The 25,227-nt window shown below is 45.2% G+C and overlaps 1 protein-coding gene across 1 annotated transcript in view; it reads left to right on the plus strand.

Moving 5' to 3' along the window:
• The window catches only part of MDGA2 (MAM domain containing glycosylphosphatidylinositol anchor 2), a 189,648-nt gene that overhangs the window by 151,617 nt on the left and 12,804 nt on the right, over positions 1-25,227 (plus strand). The window contains exons 10-12 of the mRNA XM_072930608.1: positions 6,964-7,112; positions 17,191-17,368; positions 19,979-19,999. Coding sequence (XP_072786709.1) covers positions 6,964-7,112; positions 17,191-17,368; positions 19,979-19,999 — 348 coding nt within the window. The remainder of the gene's footprint in view (positions 1-6,963; positions 7,113-17,190; positions 17,369-19,978; positions 20,000-25,227) is intronic.

Genomic DNA, 25,227 nt, shown 5'->3' on the forward strand with positions numbered 1-25,227 from the left:
GAAAGATCCTTTCCCAGGCATGCAGAGCACGGGTGTTGTTTTGTTTCCTGCTGAATTCCTGCCTGGATTTGGAGGATTGGGATAAGGAGAAGCTCTGCCAAGCCCTTGGCAGCAAATTCTGTCCTGCCCTAAAAACTTGACCAGGGCAACTTAAACCACAGGTGGGAAAATAGGAACAACAATTCCCACTGGGAAACAGGAATTTTTGCATGGATCTCCTGGTCCAATGCCCAGCAAAGGCAGTGGATGCTGAGCCACCAAATACCTGCTTGGCAATTATTCCAGTCTGGAAATTTGGGATATTTACTTTGTCAGAGGAGCAGGCAGTGGCAAATTTTAGGGAAGGGGACAAGGTGGGATTGCTGGATCTCAATCCTGCTTTTCCTGTCAGTGAGGAGAGGAAAATGAAGTTCATTCATTCCATCCCGAGGCTGGAGGATTGAATTCCAGGATGAAGGGAGAGGGTGGCTGAGGTTTTCCCTCTGCTCCAGATTTATGAATCCTTCCTGCTAGTCTGCCCTTGGGGGAGAAGGAAAATAAAGGGATTTCACCCCAAAAAGTCATTGCTGGATGTGATCCAGAATACCAGACAGGTCTGGGTTGGAAGAGACCTGAAATCCCATTTTGTTCCGTTTTGTTCCACCCCTTTCCATGGGCAGGGACACCTCCCACTATCCCAGGCTTCCCCAAGCCCCATCCAGCCTGGTTTTGGACCCTTCCAGGGATCCAGGGGCAGCCACAGGGACTGTGGCTGTGGAGATTCCTTGGAAATCTTCATTTCAGTCCATTCCTGGTTGCAATTTTGTTTGGTTTTTCCCTCTAAAGAGATTCTTCGTGGGATGTGAGGGAATTGTGGGCTGGCTCAGGAGTGGCTGAGCAGCCTGTTGGATTTGTCAGGAAGTTGGGAGCCCACAGCTGGGAAGGGACAGGGACAGGGAGGATTAATACTAAGAGGGGAGAGCTGCAGCTTCCTGGGAAACCCTGAGAAATGTGGGAAGCCTTGAGGGGCCTGGCTGGAGCTGGGATCTGTGTATGGACCCTGGATGGACAGGGGCAATTCCATTTGTGGAGACAGAGCTGTGGGAATGCTCAGGAATGTTGTGATTCCCATGGGCTGGGTGAGTGTAGTGGTTCTGGTTTCTTAATTTGAGATTTCACTGATTTTGAGATTTTTTTTTTTGGCTAATGTGCTAAAAGAGTGTGGTGGGTTTAGTGTTGGCTAATCACTAATGTACTCACTTCCTGCTGTCAGGTAGGAAAAGTAGGTTCAAAACTTTAAAGGGGTACAAAGAAAAATTGATGAAAAGTAACTAAAAGAAAGAGAAATAAGTGCATAATAAGAATCAAAACTTCTTTTCTCTCCGTAACTTTTTCTTTCGTATTGACAGTGTAAAGAAACAAAACTAAAAATTCTAGTCAGTTTACTACTCTTAGACAGGGAGCAGCCTGGCCAAGCCCCATCCAGGTGCTGCTCCCATTCCCTGTGTTGCTCCAAAGATCCCACAGAGCTGCACCCTGTCCTGGCTGCATTTCCCTGTGCTCTGATCCCATTTTTCCAGGAGCTTTCCCATCTCCCCACTCCTCAGAGGCCACAGTTCCCCCCCTGTGCCAGTGGTGACACTTTATTATTGATTATTTACAATTCCAGGCCCTCATCCCATCCCTTTCCCTGCCCATCCTTCAGGAATCAGGCGTTTGACCCTCCCTGACAAGTGCCACCAGCTCCCCTTCCTCACCTGCCATTCCCATGGGATTTCTGCAGGATTCCCACGGGATTTCTGTAGGATTCCCACAGGTGACACACAATTTGTCACTTCCACACTGAGACGGGGATTTCTTTGGAATTATGGACCCCATTCCTTTAGGAATTGTTGGTGCCAGGCACAAACGTGCACACCTGTAGGGTGTGTGCAGCCATGGAAAAATGAAGGCATGGAATGCTGGCAGGTTTGGAAATCTGGGAATGCGAGCTTCCCAAATCTCACCTATCCCAGTGTGGGGAGCAGGAATCTCCAGATCCCATAAAACTGGATTATTTATCCCTCCAGGCAGCGCCACGCAGCTCACGGCCCCAAAGTGATGGGAAGGGAGCTGAGGAACACCTCCAGGATTTCTGGGATCGGGAATCCCGGCAGGAGCAGCAGGAATTGCAGAAGGGGAACGGGAGCTCTTGCAGGGCTCAGCCAGCAGATGTCACATTTGGGTATCGCTGGGCAGGAGTTGGATCCTCGGGAAAACCCCAGGGAAAGGGAGGAAGCCAGGAAGGGCACCTGGAGAAGGAATCTCATGGATGCCACTGGAGCATTCCACGTTTTTCTTACTTTGGGATGTTCGGTCTCTGCGTCTGGAATGGGAACCTCTAAACCTCTTGGAGATGGACAGACCTCAGATAAATTGAAATTTGTGCCCCAGTTAGGCATTAAAAAGTTTATTTTATTCCCAAATCATCCCTTCCCTGCAAGTTGCAACATATTAATTCTGTAAATATTTTGGGAAGAAATTTTTCTGGGAAGGGTGGGAAAGTCTCATCCCCAAGTTCCCAGTGGGAGCAGCAGGTATGGGGTTGTCTGTCCCTGGAATTCCCTGGAGCAGCTGCTTCCTCCACCTACTGGGGGATTATTATTATTAATATTTTAATATTAATAGACTTTATTAAGCTTAACCATGATTAAGTGCCTTCAGCTGCTCAGCCCAAACAACCAAAACCTTGGAAGTCACTCCTGGAGGACAGGGAAGACTCTGGAATTCATTCCTGGAGGACAGGGAAGACTCTGGAATTCATTCCTTGAGGATTAAGGGAAGGCCACAGATGCAATGACATCTTTAAGGTCCCTTCCAAGCCAAGTAATTCCCTGATTTTCAGCTTCCATGGTTATGGGGAGGCAGGAGGCAACTGGGATGATCCAGCTGCAGGATTGGGATGAGGAGCAGATCTAGGAGGAGACAGATGTTGCCTTTCCCAATTGCAAATAGAGAACAAAACATCTTCTCTTTCTTCCTGCAACCCTTCCATAAAACAGAGATCCTGGAATAAAGCAGAGCACGGGAAGGGGCAGCATTTTCCATAAATTCAGTGTCTCCCACTGTTTCACACCGTTAAATGCAGTGTTTTATTTGGGATTTATGCTCTCCCAGCATTGTAAAGATGGAAAGGGCTGGAGCTGAGGTTGCCAAAAGGGGAAGCATTTATAAATCTCTGATTTTATTTCCTTTCCCTGAATGTGATAGAGTGGGAGCTGCTCTGCTCAGCGCTCACAGCCAGCAGTGCCACAAACATGAGACAGAGCTGCTGCAATTCCCAAAACTCCAAGGAACTGGCAGAACTTGATGGGAAGAGGAGGAGGAAGGAGATAAGGAAATGATTCCTTGAATGTTCCATGTCCACACAATTCCCACTGTTCCTTCCTGCAGGCCAGGGAGCCAACACCAATCCACCCTCTGGGATCTGGGACATTTAGGGACACAGGGTTGGGGCACCTGTGGCATTGCTGAGATCCCTGTGTTGCTCTGCTCTCATCCCAGCTGGAATTTGCAGTCCCCAGTCCAGCAGCAATTCCTTTAAGGGAATATTTTCCTCAGGGATAAATGGCTGAGCGATCCCAATGGAGCACAGGATGAGTCCTGGCTGATAACTTTCTCTTTCCTTTTACTTTAAAAACGAAAAATCCCCCAGTCTTTAAAAATAAGGAATGTGGAATCCAAGGAGGCAGATTTTTTAGAGATGCAGATTTTAGGGGCTACAAACTGACAGCTGAGAAATTCAGGCGTCAGAACCAGCTGGTCCTGAGCCAGATTTATTGTCTGAGATCTGAGGATGAAAGGGATGGGAACACTTCAGGGAATGCTGAAAAATCAAGGAAGCCACGGAGCCAACAATGAAATCCTCTTGAAATGTGGAAAACAGCTCCGGGTTTGAAGGCAGGGTGGGAAATGGGCATCGAGAGAGGGATCCTTCTTACCAGAGGGAAATCAAACTCCAGCACCAAGATCTGCTAAAATCTGGAGAATTGGGGTAGAAACCACTCTGCCTCCTGGAATCCCATCCCAAGGGATGATAATAAATGATCTTTGAAGTTCTGTATTAGGATATTTCAGTCCATGTGGTTAAGAAATTGAGATGTGGGGGATTGCAGAGCTGGGAGGGGGATGTTGTTTCCTTGTTTTTAGCAACTTCCAACTCAGGGACAGAGAGAGGGACTTTGGATAAAGGCCTGGAGTCTCAGGACAAGGGGGAATGCCTCAATCCACTTCTGTTCAGGATATTTCTCCAGCATTTAGATCCCAGTGGAGCTCGGGATGGAGCAGCTGAAATGACTTTTTCCCTTTGCTTGGTTTCTTCAATTCAGTGTCACCAAGATTTCATCCCATTTTTAACCTTACACTGGTACAGGGCTGGTGGAAAATGTTTGGATGCACTGCCTGGAGGGATTGAATGCTGCACAACGAATGCTCACCACTGAAAATATTCCCCTGGAGAGGAGGAGGCTCCAGGGAGAGCTCAGAGCCCCTTGCAGGGCCTGAAGGGGCTCCAGGAGAGCTGGAGAGGGACTGGGGACAAGGGATGGAGGGACAGGACACGGGGATGGCTTTAGGCTGGAAAAGGGAAGATTTAGATGGGATATTGGGAAGGAATTCCTGGCTGGGAGCGTGGGGAGGGGCTGGGATGGAATTGCCAGAGCAGCTGTGGCTGCCCCTGGATCCCTGGCAGTGCTCAAGGCGCTGCACCCAGGGACAGTCAGGGACAGCCAGGGCTGAGGCCCCTCTCACTGGGGCTCCTCCTGAGTCTGAGCAGCCCCAGCTCCCTCAGCCTCTCCTGGGCATGGAGATGCTCCAGCCCTTCCTCATCCTCACACCCCTCCTCTGGACCAGCTCCAGGAGCTCCCTGTCCTTGCTGTCCTGCTGATCCCAGAGCTGGGCACCAAATCCCCAAGGATGAAACTCCACAAACTCTGGACCCACACCTGGGCTTTGAGGTGGGAAGCCCATTAAGGGCTGACATCCCAGAAACCTCTCACATTCCTGTCATCCCAGCTAAAAATGATCTTCCCACCCCAAAATCCACATCTTGCCAACCTCCAGGCTCCCAGCTGGAGCTGAACTTCCTGTGTGACACACCCCAACTTCTGCTTCCATTCAAAGCTCTGGGAAGCTTTGGAGAAAACGGACAAACCAACATCCTCACATCCCTCCCCTGGATCATATCCAGGAGCTCCAGGTCCCTGTTCTCCCAAGATCCAGATTCAAGGGCTTTGGGGATAAGGGACATTTCCAGGTTCCCCATAACTCCCACACTTCCAGAAGCCACCTCTGCTTTCCCTGCACACCAAACCACATCCCCTCTTCCCAAAGTTGACAGGGGAAGCTCTCAGTGTTGTGCTGTTGAATTTCCAGCCTCTCCATTCCCGGTGTTGTTTTCACAGGGATTTGGGATAATGCAGCTCTTCAGGGCGCCTCATTATTCCCCCAAAGGTGCCGGTGTTGTTCAAGTGCCCCTCCTGTGACAAGTGGCTCATTATGGCTCCTCTCAGTCCCTCCTAGAGATCCCATTATATCCAACAGCAGTGGGAGTGGGAAGAGGATAATTTGCATCCAGCATGAGCTTTTCCCATTATTCCCACTTCTCAGGAACAAGGAAAACAAATCGTCTCGACCGCTGCTCCCTTTTTATCCCCACTGCAGTCCCTTTATTCCAGCAGCGGTTTTGCTTTGCTCCCTCTCCTTGGAATATTGTTGTTTGCTCCTCCAAACCGGGCTAATTGAAGGTCCTCTTTCCCCGGGAAATTGGGAAAAATATCTTGGCTAAAAGGGCTTTTTATCAATGGAAAAGAAAAGCGTGGTTGGAGAGAAAAGCTGGATCAATAGGTGCCACATCGCTGTTTATTCCCAGGATTTTGCCTTTGTTCCTTTGCATTTTGGGGGGCTTTTAAGGCCTTTTTCCCTCCTCTTCTCACTGCTTTTCTGCTGATGGAAATTGTCCCATTTGAAATTTGAAATGCTTCTCATTCCTCTCTATTTTCACCTGGGTCAGGGATAGTTTTGAGGAGAAAATCCCTAAGTTCAGTGTTTGTTTTGTCACAAACTCCTAAAATCCCAGTTAAGGGAAGCAACTAATGAATCCATACCCCTCCCATATTCCATGTGACAGGTAGGCCATGTTTCCCCAGGTTTTTCCAGCCCTTTCCCAATTATTCCCACTGCCAAATCCCTGCAGAAGTACGGATAGAAGTAGAAAGATCTCAAGGCCTTGGATCCTGGGAATGAGGGGCTGGCTGCAGCTGGATCTCAGCCCTTGGATGCTGGGAATGAGGGGTGGCTCCAGTTGGAACTCTTGGATCTGGGAATGAGGGGTGGCTCCAATTGGAGCCCTTGGATCTGGGAATGCCCAACTGAAGTTATTTCCTGATGATTTCCCTGTGTTTTCCCTCCTTTTCCTGATGGATGGTTGAATTCTTGGCTGGCTAAATTATTTTCTGGCCATTCTATGATTTCCAGTGATGCCTTGAGAAGGCTGCCCTGGAGCAGGGGCTGGGCAGAGTTACAGAATAAATCAGGGATTTATTAAAGGATCTCCTCCATGGATCCACCTTGGGCAGCACCAGAGCCCAGCCAGGGCTGCACCCAAATGACCCAAAATGGCCCCAAAATGCACGAGCGCTCCCGGGGGCTCTCCCTGGGATCAGTTCTGCTCCATTGGCACCTTGGAGTTCATTGTCCCATTCCAGCTTTAGCCCAGGCAGTCCCACCCTGCTTGTTTTTCTCTCTCCAGCCCACGGTGTTTGTGCTCCTGGGCTGAGGTTTGGATCATTTGTCCTTGGTGCCCAGCTGGAGCAGGAATTGTTTTGTCTCCCTGCTCTGTGCACAGAGCTCACTCTATGGAGCTCAGACTCACACACAGACTGTGAAAATAGAAAAGCTCAAACCTGAGGCATCACAGCTTTCCCTAATCCCATCCTTTTCCCCCAGGAAAAGCCTACGCCCCGGAATTCTACTATGACACGTACAACCCGCTGTGGCAGAACCGGCCGCGGGTGTACTCCTACAGCCTGCAGTGGACGCAGATGAACCCCGGCGCCGTGGATCGAATCCTGGCCTATCGCCTGGGCATCCGCCAGGTGAGGTGCGAGCCGCCCGTGCAGATCCACCCGCGGAGCTCCTGGGATTGGCCCATGGAGCTCCTGGGATCGGCCTGCGGAGCTCCTGGGATTGGCCCGTGGAGCTCCTGGGATCCACCCGCGGAGCTCCTGGGATTGGCCCATGGAGCTCCTGGGATCGGCCTGCGGAACTCCTGGGATTGGCCCGCGGAGCTCCTGGGATCCACCCGTAGAGCTCCTGGGATTGGCCCATAGAGCTCCTGGGATCCACCCGTGGAGCTCCTGGGATCCACCCGTGGAGCTCCTGGGATTGGCCCGTGGAGCTCCTGGGATCCACCCGTGGAGCTCCTGGGATTGGCCCATAGAGCTCCTGGGATCCACCTGTGGAGTTCCTGGGATTGGCCCATGGAGCTCCTGGGATTGGTCCGTGGAGCTCCTGGGATCCACCCGTGGAGCTCCTGGGCTCTCCAGGAATCCGCTGGGCCTGGATGCTGATATCTTTTCTGTTACTGCATGTTGTGTTACGTATGTTGTGTATGTTATGTAATGCATTTAATGTATGTTATGTTGTTTTATGTTATCTTATTTTATATTATGTTATGTTATGTTGTGTATGTTATGTTGTGTATCTTATATATGTTATGTCGTGTTATTTGTTTTTATTTAATTTCATTTTATGTTATTTTATTTTACTTTGATTTATTTTATATTAATTTTTAAACATAATTTTATTTCATTTTACTCTATTTTATTCTTATTTTCTTTTGTAGTTTTATTCTATTTTTTATTTGTTTTATTTGATTTGATTTTTATTTATTTGATTTTTATTTATTTTATTTTATTTTATTTTATTTTATTTTATTTTATTTTATTTTATTTTCCATTATTTCATTTCATGTTATTTTCCATTATTTATTTTTATTTCATTTCATTTTACATTATTTTACATCAATTTATTTTATTTTATTTTACTTTTTAAACTTCATTTTACTATATTTTTTCCTTATTTTCTTATTTTATTTTACTTTTCAACTTCATTTCATTTTATTTTACTTTTCATTTATATATTATTTTTTCTACCTTTAATTTATTTTGGTTTTTTACTTTATTTTATTTTACTTTATTCTATTTTTATCTTATTTTATTGTTTTAATTTCATTTGATGTTATTTTATGTCATTTTTATTTTATTTTATTCTACTTTTTGAACTTCCTTTTTTAAATTTTAGTTTTTATTTTTATATTATTTTAATTTTTCTACCTTTCTTTTTATTTTATATTATTTATTATATTTTACTTCTGTGTTTCTACTCATTTTACTTTATTTTATTTTAGGATTAAATTGTAAATATTTTTATTTTACTTACTTCAGTTTACTTCATTTTAATTTAATTTAATTTAATTTAATTTAATTTTATTTTATTTTATTTTATTTTATTTTATTTTATTTTATTTTATTGTATCTTATTTTTTTTTCTAAGTCTATTCCCACAAACCATCCTCCTCCGACTCATCCTTCTCCATTTGCCTCCTTCCTTGGGAGCATCCAGCTGATAATTTTTGGGAATTTTTACAGCCTCCCACCGATCTTTTCCTTCCAATAATCCCCCAACAGACTGATCCCAAAAATCTTTCTTTGGATATTCAGCACCCGGAATAATAATTTAGCTGGGACATCAAGGGGAACAATTCAAATGGATTTTGCAGAGGGATATTTTGGAAAATATAAGGAAGAAAATCCTTTGTTATCCCACAGATTTCTCACTGGGACGAGCTTTGGAAAAAAAAATCCTCAAATTTAGTGTTTTATTTATTGGGATTTGGTCTTGGGCAACTTCCCTGGAAGTTGTGGAGTTCCTGGGACATGTCCAGGGAAGTGCTCCGCTCCCTGGGCGAGGGCTGGAGTTGGGATTTTCCTGAATCCAATGAATTTGAGATGAAATCAGGTATATTTAATCCATGGCTATGCAACTTCTGGAATTTGGGATGAAATCAGGGATATTTAATCCATGGTTATGCAGCTCCTCGAATTTGTGATGAAATCAGGGATGTTTAATCCGTGGTTATGGAACTCCTGGAATTTGGGATTCAATCAGGGATGTTTAATCCATGGTTATGGAACTCCTGGAATTTGGGATTAAATCAGGGATGTTTAATCCATGGATATACAGCTCGTGGAATTTGAGATGAAATCAGGGATGTTTAATCCATGGCTATACTGCTCCTGGAATTTGTGATGAAATCAGGGGTGTTTAATCCATGGCTATTCAGTTTCTGGAATTTGAGATTGAATCAGGGATGTTTAATCCATGGCTATTCAATTTCTGGAATTTGGGATGAAATCAGGTATATTTAATCCATGGCTATGCAACTTCTGGAATTTGTGATGAAATCAGGGATGTTTAATTCATGGCTATGCAACTTCTGGAATTTGGGATGAAATCATGGATGTTTAATCCATGGTTATGCAGCTCGTGGAATTTGGGATGAAATCAGGGATGTTTAATCCATGGTTATGCAGCTCGTGGAATTTGGGATGAAATCAGGGATGTTTAATCCATGGCTATTCAGTTTCTGGGATTTGAGATGAAATCAGGGATGTTTAATCCATGGCTATTCAGTTTCTGGAATTTGGGATGAAATCAGGGATGTTTAATCCATGGTTATGCAGCTCGTGGAATTTGGGATGAAATCAGGGATGTTTAATCCATGGCTATTCAGTTTCTGGAATTTGAGATTAAATCAGGGATTTTTAATCCATGGTTATGCAGCTCCAGGCGTTGCTGGGCACCAGTCAGCTCCGGGGTTCCCAGGCCCCCGGAGGAATCAGGAAATTCTGGGAGGAACTCTCTGAAGGAAAGGAATTTCTGATGGAATTAATTGTGTTAGGAATTTTAGCTGCTTTTCCCATTTAATTTTCATTTCATTTTAATTATCTGTTTACGTAATTGGCGGAGTTACTCTGTGTCAGCCTAATCCAAATATTCCCATTTTTCCTCTCCAAAGCCCCATTTCTTTGGGAATTCTGTCCCAGCCTCTCCTCACCCTCCCAGCCTGGAATTCTTTCCCCATATCCCACTGAGCCTGGCCGAGTCACAGAACCATGTGACACATTCCTGTCACATCCTGCTGGAATGAAGAGAAATTCCTGTTTCCAAGAGGGATTCAGTGCTGGGAGAGCAGGACACAGAGAAAACCTCTGGCATTCCAAGCACTGGTAAAGGAGAATTCCCAAAAAAACCCTCACAGATAATGTTATAAGTATTATTTGATAAAACAATTAAGCTTGACTTAATGACAAAACAGGGAAGCCAGGAAGGGAGGAAAGAGGAGTCACAAAATCAGAATTGTCACTTTTCCACTTATGGAACAAGAATGAAAAGATGGGAAAATGGGAACTGAGGTCCCCCAGGAGAAATGGATTTATCTGGGCACATTTCAGAGCCCACCTGAAGAGCAGGAATTCTGCAGATTCCTTCTCTCGGGATCATGGAGATCACATCTGCTCCAAAGGGGAAGCTGTTGGCAAGCTGGGAATTTCCAGCAAATCCATTGGATTTGAAATGGGGCATGAAAAATATAGAAAGTTTTCTTCGGAACAAGTCACAAAAGCTACATTTGTAGCAATTAATTCAGTGAGGGAAGAGAGAGAGCTGGAACTCCACATTTTTATGGGAATATTCCTCATGTTCCCAGAAAGGATTTTAAACTTTTTCCTCCAAGGGAACATTTTCTGTCCCAAAGATTTCCCTGCACGCATTGATTTTGGAAATCTAAAGAGGTTTGGTTTTTTTTGTGGAATGAGGGAGGAAAAGTTTAGCCAAATAAAAAAAAGATTGTGAGATGCAGGGACATCTTTTTCATTGATGTTCCTGGCTTTGGGAAATTAAATTAGAGCAGGAATGGTTGTGATTCCCGATTTCCGCTTTTCAGGGCTGATTCCTCCTGTGCTGCTTCTTCACAGCTCTGAGGCTGCACTTGCAAACAGCAAGGTGAGGTTCCCTCTGGCCCCACGTGGAGACAATTCCTTCCCACACTTTGCCTGTCCCCAAGGCCAGAATTCCATTTCTTCCCAAAAAACGACAACGTTTAGCGACTCCCAGCACCCAAGCAGCGCCAGGCGGGCGCCTCCAGCTCTCTGATATTTCCTGTCAGCAGGATGAAAGCAAATTGAACCAGGGAGACTTTTCCAGAGCAGCCAGGAAGGGCGTGCAGCTCTGATCTCCGCGGTGGCTGCTCTCAGCAGGTGACAGCGGGTGACAGCCGCGTCCCCGCAGCCGCGGTGACCTAGAAAAGGAGAGTTCCGCTGTGAAGGAGTCATAAAAATTCCGCTGGTCCCTGTAAACCAGAGAGCAGCTTGTTCCAGCTTGTTCCATAAAAGATTCAAGCTCCCACCTTTCCTTTATTCCCAGCCCCGGGAGCCCGCGGTGTCCGTGGGTTGGGAATGAGGATCTCTTCAAAGAGCCCCAAGCAGGGCACGGCTCTGGTGTTTCCTCCTGGTTGGATTTGTGTGGATTTTTGACTTCTGCTGTCACTCAGCGCTGGGCAGGGATTCAAATATTCTGGGAAAGGGTTCCTGGGAAGGCTGAGCTGTCACTGGCTGGAAAACTAGGGAATTTTCTGTTGGTGCTGCTGCACAGATCCCATAGCCCTGGATAAAGGGAGTGAGGGTACATTTATTGACTTTCTGATTAAAGAATCCCAGATTCCCAAAATGCTGTGGCTTGGAAGCCCAAAGCCCACCCATTCCCACCCCTGCCCTGGCAGGGACACCTTCCACTGTGCCAGGCTGCTCCAAGCCCCAGTGTCCAACCTGGCCTTGGACACGTCCCGGGATCCAGGGGCAGCCACAGCTTTTCCAAGAGAATTCCATCTCAGCTCCTCTTTACGCTTCCAACCAGGAATTCCTTCCCAATATCCCATCTAGCCCTACTTTCTCACAGTTTGAAGCCATTCCCCCTTGTCCTGGCACTCCAGGCCTTTATCCAAAGTCCCTCTCTCTGTCCCTGGGTTGGAAGTTGCTAAAAACAAGGATACAACATCCCCCTCCCAGCTCTGCAATCCCCCAAATCTCAATTTCTTTACCACATGGACTGAAATATCCTAATGCAGAACTTCGAAGATCATTTATTATCATCCCTTGGGATGGGATTCCAAGAGGCAGAGTGGTTTCTATCCCAATTCTCCAGATTTTAGCAGATCTTGGTGCTGGAGTTTGATTTCACTCTGGTAAGAAGGATCCCTCTCTCGGTGCCCGTTTCCCACCCTGCCTTCAAACCCGGAGCTGTTTTCCACATTTCAAGAGGATTTCATTGTTGGCTCCGTGGCTTCCTTGATTTTTCAGCATTCCCTGAAGTGTTCCCATCCCTTTCATCCTCAGATCTCAGACAATAAATCTGGCTCAGGACCAGCTGGTTCTGATGCCTGAATTCCTCAGCTGTCAATTTGTAGCCCCTAAAATCTGCATCTCTAAAAAATCTGCCTCCTTGGATTCCACATTCCTTATTCCTAAAAGCTTGGGAATTTTGGTTTCTTTAAAAAAATGGGGGGGGGGGGGGGAAGTTTTTTTTTTTTTAATATATGTATCACATAAATAATGATTATTATTATTCATTATAAAATAATAAAATAATAAAAATGAATGGGAGGAGTAAGTCCAGGAGGATTGTTGATATAATCCTGCAAGAAGAAAGTCGATTACATGCCCAGGATTGTTCTCCTGGATTAGGAGTGGTTTAATTGGGAAAGACTGTGCCCATTGTTGAATGGGCTTTAGAGCAGAAAAGGAAGGCAAAGAGGTTTATCGTGCAGCTGCCAAATCAGAGAATCCTGGAATATCCCGAGTTGGAGGGATCCCAAGGATCACCCAGTGCAACTCCTGCCCCTCCCCAGATGTCCCAACAATCCCACCCTGGGCATCCCTGGAGCGCTGTCCAAACCCTCCTGGAGCTCTGGCAGCCTCAGGGCCGTGCCCATTCCCTGGGGAGCTTTTAGTGCTGATTCCACCCTCTGGGGGAAGAACCTTTCCCTGAAATCCATCCTAAACCTCCCTTGGAACATCCGAATTTCCTTCTGTCCTGGTGCTGTTCCCTGGGAGCAGAGCCCGACTCCCACTTGGGACACTTTGGATGAGCCAAGGACCAAGCCAAGCCTCGCCTGCCCAGTCTGGGCTGGGTTTGAGCTGTTGGGCCCAGCTGGATCCGCAGGAGCCGGGAGCTGCCTCTGCAGGAGAGCAGGGAGCAGGACCAGCTCCGCACAGGTGTGGGGCTCTGCTGGTTGTGAAAATATTAATTAAAGAGAGAAGTGAGGGAAAATGAAGGGAATTGTGTGAGGAGCAGCTGAGGACACTGGGATGGTGCTGCTGGAGAGCAGGAGACTGAGGGGAGACCTCGCTGTGGTCTTCAACATTCTCCTGAGGGCAGCTCCGATTTCAGTTCTCTGGGACAGGGACAGGAACAGCCAGGGGTTGTTTAGGGTGAATTTTAGGAAAGGTTCTTCCCCCAGAGGGTGGAATCAGAACTGGAAAATCTCCCCAGGGAATAGGCACGGTCCCAAGACTGCCAGAGGGTTTGAACAACACCCTCAAGGATGCCCAGGGTGGGATTTTTGGGGGGTCTGGTCAGGGATAGGGATAGGGCTGCCCTGGCTGATCCTTGGGATCCCTTTCCATGCAGGATATTCCACGATTCCATGATTCTCTGCCATCAAGAACAGACCATCCTTTACAGCTTGCCTGAACCCCAGATATTTGTCACCGAGTCATTCCAAATCCATCCTGGGGAATGAAGATGACACAGGAGCCACTCCTCAATTTTATATTCTCACCTGGATTACTCTTATTATATTCCAGTCAGGATTATGAAAGAAAATAACACAAATTTTCCCTAGGAATCTTCCCTCTCTGATGTGCAAATGGATTTTTTCCAAAATTCCATGTGTCCATGAGCTCAACAGCCCAATTTTAGATATAAAACTTCCAAGGAAATCTCTTATTTTTTAAGGCAAATCTATCTGTATGGTTATAAATGGCAAAGAAATGACTTTAAAGACTGCCACAGTTTTTTATGGAGTATCCAATGGATTCATTGATTTTGTCATTAATTTTTTTGTCATCAAGTAAGGTTGTCATTAATTAAAGAGATTTTTTTCCAGCTGGTGGAGACAGTGAAGGAATTTTTGCTGGGAATCAATAGGCCACGGCCAAGGGAGTGAGGAGCTGTTTATTTTTATGAACATATCCGAGCACACAAGGAATCAATCTTTAATCATCCCAGAGGATTGACTCCTCAGGAAATCCAGAATTCCAAGGCTTTAAGAGAATATAGTTTTCCAACAAAAGACATGGAATAAACCTCCTTTTATTGGCAGCACCGAGGTGGTTCCAACCTTCTGGAATAAAAATCTGCCCCATTTACAGGCCCCATTTTGCTTTTCTGTCTCCTTTGGGAACAAGGATTCCTAAATATTCCAAGGAAAAAAGGAGCTCTGACCCAGACAAACTTTCAGTGCTCCGAGTTGCCAGAGTGTGGATAGTCTCTGCTTAATTAAGCAGAGGATTTTTAATTAATAATTGAATAATTAAATAATTAATAATTAATTACAGGATAATGCAAATAAATGCTCCAGGACCTTCTCCCATTTTTCCTCAGAGCTACATAAATATTCCAAAACCACTGGAAAATTTTTATTCCAGCTTCACCAAAGTCAATTCCTCACTTTTGGAAAATTGTAATTCCAAAGTTTATTCCCCACCTGAGTTTCATCCTTATCTTTGTGAGGAAAAGGGCTTTGATAATGAGACTTCTTTCCTTTCAAAAATTCCTATTCCAACCAAATACTGGTTCTTATGGATATTCCAGCTCTCAACACAGGAATTGAGTTGCAGGGTTGTGTCTCATGATTGTTTCTTGTGAATTTTCTCTTGGAAGCCTCAATATTGGTTTTTTCATTGAAAAAAAAGCACAGGCTCAACATTAGGGATGAGCTGCACAGGGAATTTTGGGAAGTGGTGATGAGGATTTGGCTCTTTCCCATCCAGGGAAGCCAAAGTCGTTCCAAGGGAAACAGTTTTGGATGTTTCCAGCTTGGAATCAGAGCATCTCCAGCTTGGTGCTGGGAATAATAAAATGTTTCCAGCAGCCCAAGGCATTGTAGGTACTAAATCCAACTTTTATGGAGTCCTGGACTCCATTTACTATCAATTATTTCCATATTTTTCAGCCCAGGTTGTTGGTGTTACCCAAGTTTGGGAAGCAGCTCCTGGGATTATGGCTCCATTTCCAGGGCTGGGTTGGTTTTCAAGTGGGAAAACCAAAGCTGGGTGTGGCAGATACTGAATTTCTTTATTTATATCAATATATTTATATATCTATAATTTATGTATTTATATATGTGTGTATATTGATACCTTGATATATTTATATATTGATATATTGATATATTTATTTATTATGTATTTACATATTAATTTTGTAATTTTACTTGTATATTTTATATATTTATAAAACTATATATATTTGTATATTTATATATTAATTTTTATGTATTTATTTGTTCCACAGCATAGCTGGAAAATTAGGGTTGCTTTCCATCCAACACAGCATCAATTTTCTGTTGTTTCAGATTTTTTTCCCTCTGGTTTCCATGGTGAAAAATAAGGATTAGACCAGAGCTGATGCTGATTGCAAGGGAAAAAAAAAAATCAAACTGTGTTTTTTCTTATGGAGAAATATCAATATCCAACCCTGGTTTTGGAGGGATAATCCTGAAAGGAAAAATCCAATTGTTTTCCTTTCTGAAAGGATAAATTAATGGATATTTTATTGCTTCTGGAAAGAAGGGCAAGAATTCAAAGCAGAGGCTGAATTTGATAGAAATTCGTGTCTTCTTTGGGTAATTGCAAATCTTCCTCATTGATTATTGAAATTCTTTGGGAAATCTCTGTTTCTGTGGTTCCTTATCCAAAGATGAGGTGGAATAGGGAATATTTTTAATTTTTGTCCTACAGTGCTCACAGATATCATTGACATAGTGACATAAAATGTGGCTTAAAAAGATTAATTGTATTTATTTTTTGAAACTTAATCACCACAAACTGACCCTTGTTCCTTGGCTGTAATCCCTGCCCGATGAGCATCCAAAATCCTCAGGAATTGGGGTAACACCCAACTTTTCCTGTCCCAAAACATGCCCAAAAGAGATATTGGACCTCTGGAAGAAATATTCCCAATTTTTGATGTGGTTTGTTACAGAAATTCTCCACAGTGGGATAACTCAGGAAGTTCATTCCTTGTTCCAGCTCTAATTCTTCTGGAATTTTGAAGGTTGCCCAGGGTCTGCTCTGCTTTTTAAGGTGAAGCCAAATCCCAAAATCTCTGACCTTTGAATCCTTTGGATTCCAGGCTGGACAACAATTTTGAAAGGAAAAAGTCTTTTTCCTTTCAAAAGGGAAGATCTTTCAGATTTTCGACAAGCCAGTTTCAAGTGTAAAGCACTGATTTCTTTAACAATTGAGGATTTAAAAATTTTTAAATGCCACAAGACCCGCTGGGTGTTTCAGATCACCACAAACTCATCCCTGCTCCTTGCTGTAATCCCTGCCTGCTGAGTATCCCAAATCCTCATGAATTGGGGTTATGCCCCACTTTTCCTGTCCCAAAACACATCCAAGGGCCATTGGACCTCTGAAAGAAATATTCCAAATTTTTGGTGTGGTTTGTTACGAAATTCTTCACAGTGGGATAACACAGGAAGTTCATTCCTTGTTCCGTCTCTAATTCTTCGGGAATTTTGAAGGTTGCCCAGGTCTGCTCCTACACACTTTTCCTGCCCCAAAACCCATCCAAGTGCTGTTTGATTTCTGTGGGGAAGGGAAGGAGTGCCCTCTGGAAGAAATATTCCCAATTTTTGGTGTTGTTTGTTACGGAAACATTCCATGGTGGGATAGCTCAAGAAGTTCATCCCTTGTTGAATCCCTTGTGGTATTCCTCGTTGATTCTTCCAGAATTTTGAAGGTTGCCTGGGTCTGCTCTGCTTTTTAGGTGAAGCCAAATCCCAGAATGTCTGACCTTTGGATGTTTTGGATCTTTTTTGGATTGCAGGCTGGGCAGCAGCGCTGGTGGGAGCAGGAGATCACGGTGAACGGGAACATCCAGAAGGGGGAATTGATCACCTACAACCTGACGGAGCTCATCAAGCCCGAGGCCTACGAGGTCCGCCTGACGCCAATCACCCGATTTGGGGAGGGGGACTCCACCATCCGGGTCATCAAATACAGCGGTGAGGATCCAAAATCCAAGGAAAAGGGTGTTGGGAATGTTCTGGGTCACCCAGAATGGTGTGACTGTTCCCAGTCCTGGGATAATGTCATGAGCATGGTCATGGGTGTGGTCTTCAAAAGGACGGGGAGAACTGGGGACAGAGGAAAATCTTCACCTCTTGAATGATTCATAACAACAAAAACATCCAACTAATAAAATTCTGGGCAGCCAAACCCCAAAATCCCATCAATTTTTGGTGGGAAATATGGAAAAGTTGGAATAAATTAATGCCAACTTCATGGAATTGGAGATTTCAAGTGGATCCTTGATGAGTTTTGAAGAAAAATTTGCAAAGATTTTTCCCTCCAGAATGCGTGGATTTTTTTAAATGTGAATTATTGTCTTTAAAAAAAGTGACTGTGCTGCTATAAAAGATTATAAAATCTATTAAATCTATAAATTTATATAAGAAATAATGGAAAGGGTTTATAAATTTCCCACGTCATGAGTGTGGTCGTCAAAAGGATGGGGAGAAATGGGGACAGAGGAAAATCTTCTCCTCTTGGATGATTCATAACAACAAAAACATCCAACTAATAAAATTCTGGGCAGCCAAACCCCAAAATCCCATCCATTTTTTGTGGGAAATAAGGAAAAGTTGGAATAAATTAATGCCAACTTCATGGAATTGGAGATTTCAAGTGGATCCTTGATGAGTTTTAAAGAAAAATTTACAAATGTTTCTTTACCCCAGAACAAGCTGTTTTTATTTTAATGTGGATTATTGTCTTAAAAAAACCCAGTGACTGTTTGTGCTCCTATGGAAGATTATAAAATCTACAAATTTATATAAGAAATAAAGGAAAGGGTTTATAAATTTCCATGTCATGAGTGTGGCCATCCCAAAAATGAAGGGGAGAAACTGTGACAGAGGAAAACCTTCACCTCTCATAACAACAAAATCACCCAAACAAAATAATTCTGGACAGCCAAACCCCAGAATCCCATCCCATTTTTTTTTTTTTTGTGGGAAATAAGGAAAAAAATTGAATAAATGAATGCCGGCTTCATCAAACAGCATATATAGAGTTGATTCTTGTTTTGAAGGATGAGTTTTAAAGAAAAATCTGCAAACAAAGTTGTTTTTTTCCCCCAGAATAAGCAATTTTTATTTTAATGTGAATTATTGTCTTTAAAAAAACAACAGCTGCTTGTAGTCCTTTGCAAGACTATATAATCTATAAATTTATATAAGGAATAATGGAAGGGCTTTAAAAATTTCCCTCTAAAAGGTCACCCTGACAAAGATTAATCCACTTCAATTTAACAAGAAAAATACAATACCCATACATCCTGTTTGCTGTGTTCCCAGAAAGTCAATCCTCTGTTAAATCCCTCCAAATACTTATTTTTGGTTGTTTATTTAATGAATAACTGAATTTCTCTTTTTGTTTTGATTTTCTGCTGTAAAAATTGCAATGAATGAGCAGGAAGAGGTAGTTGAAGGATCCCTAAATGTGACACTTCCATAATTCCTTGTTTTCCCCCATCTTCCTGCCACAAAATCACCACCAAAATGATAAAAACTTCCCCTAAACCCATCCCATTCCCATCTCAAACTTCTCTAGGAGCCTCCAACTCCTTTACACATTGTCCTGCAGCTGTGCTGCTCCAAAAATGGGATTTTTTTTGTTTGTTTTTTCTAGTTGTTTTGGAGGTTTTCCCCCCCAGGTTTATGATGCTGGATAAATTCAGCTTAACCACATTTATTTTCTTGCCTGCTTTGTGCCTGGGTGTGACACAGAGCGTCGCTTTTGCTCTGCTGGGAACAATCCAAACCGTGTGACTGGAGGTGACACCTGATGAGATTTTCCATCCAAACCCCCACATTTAGTTACAAATCAAACCTCAGTCAATGCAGCTGCCAGCGAGTGAGGTTAATTCCAGGTTAAATCACTCAGGGATCCTGTAAAATTGAGGTTTTTTGGAGAATCAGGGGTAATTTGTAGGTAAAAGATGTAAAAATTGGGTTTCTCGGGGAGATGACACTGGAGCAAATCACTGCTGGTGTTTCAGATAAAGTGGTGCTAATTTAGAGCTGGTGTGGAAACTCCAGATTGAATTTAGGATTTTGCTGAATCTTAGGCCGGGATTAAAGCAAGGAAGGGCAGCAAGAAAACCTGGAGTGATGTTCTGGCATTGTCAGATGTCCCCATTAACTGGAGATAAAATTTAATTTTGGATTTTCTGTGAATAAAATTCAATTCCAGCCCTGAGCACAACCTCCTTCTGCTGCCCACATGTGTGGGGTTGTGGCAGAAGGGCTTTTTCCTAAATCATCCATCCTCAAATTTCTTCTTCTGCAAACAGAGCCACAGAATAATCCCTCCTTCAGTCCCATTCCCAGGTTTTAGCATTGCAGAGATTCCTCTGGGTTGATCTGGGAAGCCATTCCCATGCTTAGGATACTGTGGACATTGTGAAGGTTTGGATTTCATTCTCTTCCAACCTCTTAAGGTGTAAAGTAGATGAATTTCAATATTCAGCAAGAGGAAATTCAGGATAATCTGAATGTTGATGAATCAGAATTTTTTCTTTGCATTAATTTTATTTTCCCTCTGTTTTCCAGCTCCAGTGAATCCACATCTCCGTAAGTATTTAAATTATGTATTATTTTATCTTTCATGCCATGAAGAACAGTGCTTGCATTGGTTGTCCCTCACAGTTCAAAAGTAAATTTGAAGTATTTTACTTGCAGTTGAAAAGTAAAGTTGAAGTATTTTATTTCCAGTTGTAGCCCATGGGTGGCAGGAACCACCTGAAGGTGTCATTTGGGATTCCTCTTGTTCCAACAAGGATAAAGGAAGGAAAATCACAGGGAATTCCTTCCCAATATCCCACCTACATCCACCCTCCTTCATCTTCAAGCCATTCCCTGTGTCCTGTCCCTCCATGCCTTGTCCCCAGTCCTTCTCCAGCTCTCCTGGTGCTCATTCAGGCTCTGGAAGGTTCTCTAAAGTCTCCCCAGAGCCTTCCTTGTGGTTCTTGAGTTATTTCCATGCTTTTTAGGGCAGATTGACACCAAAACTAAGGACGTTCTTCCCCACAGAGGTCCAGGAATCACAGATTTATTTCACAGAGAAATGGGGAGACCCCAAGTGGATCCTGGTCCTCCCCAGATTCTCAGGACACAGCTCCTCAGGCATGACTGGAAATGAGAACTCTGACCTGATCAGGCACAGGGAGGTCCCAGGCTGGAAATGTCAAAGTCACACTTTGCTCTTCCACTTTTCCATGGGCACCAAATCCCTGCAAATATCCAGGCAGGAGACTGGGATGGAGCTTTGGCACATCCCGATAAAACCACCCTGTTCCTACAGTCCCACATCTCCCTACTCCATCACATTCTCCCAAATCCCAACAAATCCATATTTTCTGTCACAGCATGTTCTTGTTTTTAATTGCACATCCCAAAATTATTCCCACCTAAGGAATGAGGTCCAGTCTCCCATTTTTCCTGCTGTAGGGCAGAGCCATCAGGCAGGAGCAGGCCCTGCTCCATCCCTCAGACTCAACTTTAAGCCTTTGTGTAAATTTTAAACTTATTTGCAGAAGATCTTGTCCAACATGTTAATAATTTAGCAGGGCTTAGCTCAAAGCTGCCAGGAGCTGCAGGAACCTCTCCCATGGAGTCTAACGAGCAGGGAGTGAAGCTCTTGCTAATTAATACATTAAGTCTAGGCTCTGATGGGAAGAGAACATACAATCCCAAGTGCTTCATGCTCCTCTAGGATTTTGAGATTCAAGATAATTTTCAAAAAGCCTTGTAGGATCATGATGGAATGTGGGTGGCATCTGAAAGGGAAGAAGGAATGTGTTGGCTCAAGGGAGGGACTGGAAAGATTTTCCACCAAAGCTGCAGGGTCCCCAGGGTCACTCCTTTCAGGTGGCCAAAGCCATGGCAGAATTCTGCTCTGATTGCTTTCCCTGAAGATTTTTTGAGTGGAATCCCTTGGTAGGAAATAAACCCCGGTCTGCATCCCATCTCCATTCCCCAAGGCCACCACTGCCCCATGGCCTCAAGTGCCACATCCACACGGCTTCAAATCCTTCAGGGATGGGCACTCCAAAGCTCCCTGGGCAGTTCCAATGTCTGGCCACCCTTTCCATGAAGGAATTTTCCCTGACACCCAATTTAAGACTCCCCTGGCCCAGCCTGAGGCCGTTCCCTCTGCTCCTGTCCCTGTTCCCTGGAGCAGAGCCCGACCCCCGCGGCTGTCCCCTCCTGGCAGGAGCTGTGCAGAGCCACAAGGTCCCCCTGAGCCTCCTTTGCTCCAGGCTCAGCCCCTTCCCAGCTCCCTCAGGAACTCTCCAGCCCCTTCCCAGCTCCCTCAGGAACTCTCCAGCCCCTTCCCATCTCCCTCAGGAACTCTCCAGCCCCTTCCCAGCTCCCTCAGGAGTTCTCCAGCCCCTTCCCAGCTCCCTCAGGAACTCTCCAGCCCCTTCTCAGCTCCCTCAGGAACTCACCAGCCCCTTCCCATCTCCCTCAGGAATTCTCCAGCCCCTTCCCAGCTCCCTCAGGAACTCACCAGCCCCTTCCCATCTCCCTCAGGAATTCTCCAGCCCCTTTCCAGCTCCCTCAGGAATTCTCCAGCCTCTTCCCTGTTCCCTTGTCTGTGCTTCCTACAAAATCCCTGTTGTTCCTAAACCCGTTGGGCCAATTTCTGTTTTTATTTATGCTGTGTGAACAAAGAGGAGGAGCTGTATCCAACCAGGACAAGATTCCTGACTGGAAACCGAAGTCCTGCTCTTCCTGCTTCACTTCTGGAATAATCCCATTCCCTAGATCTTGCCTTTTGATGCAATCTCTGCGATACCCAAGCAAGAAGCATCAAAAGACTTCAACTCTGAGGTGGAGCCTCACATCTCCACTTCATTTTTTATCACCTAACAGAAACCATTTAATGCAAACCAGAAGGATTTTAGATCAATTTGTACAATTAGAGGTCTCCCCTGGATAATAGAAGAGAGGAGATGTTCAGGAGTCACATCCAACTTGGATTTTATGGGAATAGACGACACAAATCCGTGCTACAATGAAGGGTTTCACCTCCAGAACAGCTTCAGCTTTTGCCCTAATTGGCAAGGAAATTATTAATGACCTGAATCCACTTCCAGAGCTGCCATGTGCCCTGACAAAAACCACCACTCTCATTAATGTTAATTAGCACCATCGTTAGGGCCGTGGCTGGAGCACCTGTGGAAGAGCTGCTTGCTCCACCTGCCCTCCTGCTCCTCAATTAACAGCTCCAGACCATCCAGATCTATTTAAATGCTCCTACTAAAGCATGGAGCAAAACCTGAGGAGCTTTTTCCCATTTTTCTTCTTCTGTCATTTTTTAAGGAGTGTTCAGTGCCAAGAACATTTAGCATTAACCTTTTCCAAGGTATTCCACATGAAATCAATGTTTGACTATTAAATAAATGGCAAACTTTGACTCTTTTTTTTTTTCCCATCAGGCCTGAATATTTATTTTATTTTTCTTCTTCACCTCAGGAAGAAATCTTTTTTTCTGCTGATGTGGAATTTCTTAATGAAGCTCTGAGGGCACAAGGCGTTTATGCAGTTTTTAAGGCATTGTAGGGGCAGTGCAGGAAGTGCTGAATGGCTGAAAATTCTTTCTTTTGTTCACTTTGCTCCAGGTCTGGACCTGGGAATCCAAACTTTTCTCCTTCACTTAAATTTTGCCTTTTAATTTCATCTCTTTGTGTAGAAACAGCAACTTCTGTGTTGCAGGAAGATGTAAAAGTGGAGGTGGAAGCAAAATCCACAAAATGTGGGGTAAATGAAGAGAATTTGGAGCTCAGGTGGTGTAAAAAGAATTCTTGGAGGGGCACAGCTGGCACTTTGTTCAGGAAGCTTCGTTTGAGTCCTGGAACATTCCAAGAGCCTTGGTGGGGTCTTGGAATTCCCTTCCCAGTCTTGGGATAAAGACGGAGCTGTTGATCGGTCGCCGTCTCTCCTGAAGGGTTTGGGTGCAATCATGGAACCATCAAAGGATCAGGGACTGGTTTGGGTTGGTGGGACCTGAATCCCACCCACCCCTGCCATGGCAGGGACACCTCCCACTGCCCCTGGATTCTCCCAGTCCCAGTGTCCAACCTGGCCTTGGGCACTGCCAGGGATCCAGGGCAGCCACAGCTGCTCTGGCAATTCCAGCCCAGGCAGGAATTCCCTCCCTGGTGCCCAGAGCAGCTCCCACCACGCTGAGGTCACCAGGGATAAGCAGAATCCCAGATCCTGGTCAGGCAGCAGTGAAGGAACTGTGCTTTGGGGAGTGAATTCTCTGGGGGATCTGACGCTGTTGATGGATTTACCGGGAAACCAAATCAGTCTGCTCGAGGTGCTGATGGCCAAGGAAGGTTCTGGGAGCTGCATTCCAGTGAGAACCTGGTTTTATAGGATTGGGTTTTATCCTGATGGCTCTGGAGGGGCACAGAATCCTAGGATGGGTCAGGCTGGAAGGGACCACAGAGGGTCACTGGTGCCACTCCCTGCCCAGGGCACAGGATTGTGTCCATGGGGCTCTGGGATATCCCAGGGAGGAGACTCCAGCCCCTCTCTGGGCTCTGCTCAGGGCTGGCACTGCCCAGGGCAGGAGTTCTGCCTCCTGTGCAGGGAATTCCTGGGATCAGCCCCTGCCCGAGGCTCTGGGGCCATCGCTGGGCCTGGAGCAGAGCCTGGGGCTGCTCTGACCTCCTGCACACAGGGACAGACAGACAGGGGGACACGGGGACAGCCAGGGCTGAGGCCCCTCTCAGCTGGGGCTCCTCCTGAGTCTGAGCAGCCCCAGCTCCCTCAGCCTCTCCTGGGCATGGAGATGCTCCAGCCCTTCCTCATCCTCACACCCCTCCTCTGGACCAGCTCCAGGAGCTCCCTGTCCTTGCTGTCCTGCTGATCCCTGAGCTGGGCACAGCACTCCAGATGTGCCCAGGGCTGAGCAGAGGGGCAGGATCCCCCCCGACCTCCTCCCTGATCCCCCCTGGACCCCTTTGGGCTCATGTTGTTCTTTGAAAAGGCGAGAGGAGAACCAGGAATATTTGGAAATCATTCCGAATGCATCCTGTGGTTTGAAGTGAATTTTCCAAGCTTATTTCTGAGCCTGCAGCATCACCTGGGTGTTGCAGCACTAAGCTCCAGGTCCCTCTCTCCTCACTGATTAACAGGGAAGCTCCAGTGGCTTAAGTGGATTTAGAGCTCCCCAAAAGCCCAAACCTGCAAACATTTATCCACCTCCAGAGTTTAACAGGGATGAACAATCCCCCGACACCGGGGGTTTGAGTTTCTCCTGCCAATGAATATAAATTGCACCCCTCCAAGCTGACACCGTGTGCAGGCAGCTGCCTTCTCCCTGGAGAAGGGAGATTTCCTTCTTTTCTCAGATAAATCAATGGACTTTGCAGGAAGAGTAAACTCAGCAGGAATTGTTCATGCAGTGAAATTCAGCTTTTGCACGTTCTACTCCACGGGAATGCAATGCTCTTGTAATGCTCTGAGTGAGAACTGAGCCACCAAGCTGGGCTTTGTTTTGGTTCTTAAATTACAGGAGGAATTTCTCATCCCATCATCACCCAGCAGGGCAGACCACTGGATCTCACAATTCCAAGCAGAATAGGATCCCAGGAATCCTCCCTGGGTTTCTTGGCAATATTTTTATTCTTTAGACCTACGTGTTCACCACTTCCTTCAAATACACCACAGAAACCTCAGTAAAAATCCAGGAGGTGTGTCCAGGACATGATACGGTCTCCTCTCCTTCCCATATGGATTCAGATATTCCTCCCAGGAATTTGTTATGATAATCTGGTGGTGGGGAC

This window comes from Taeniopygia guttata, chromosome 5 (assembly GCF_048771995.1).
Source record: "Taeniopygia guttata chromosome 5, bTaeGut7.mat, whole genome shotgun sequence".
In the NCBI taxonomy this organism is placed as follows: Eukaryota; Metazoa; Chordata; class Aves; order Passeriformes; family Estrildidae; genus Taeniopygia; species Taeniopygia guttata.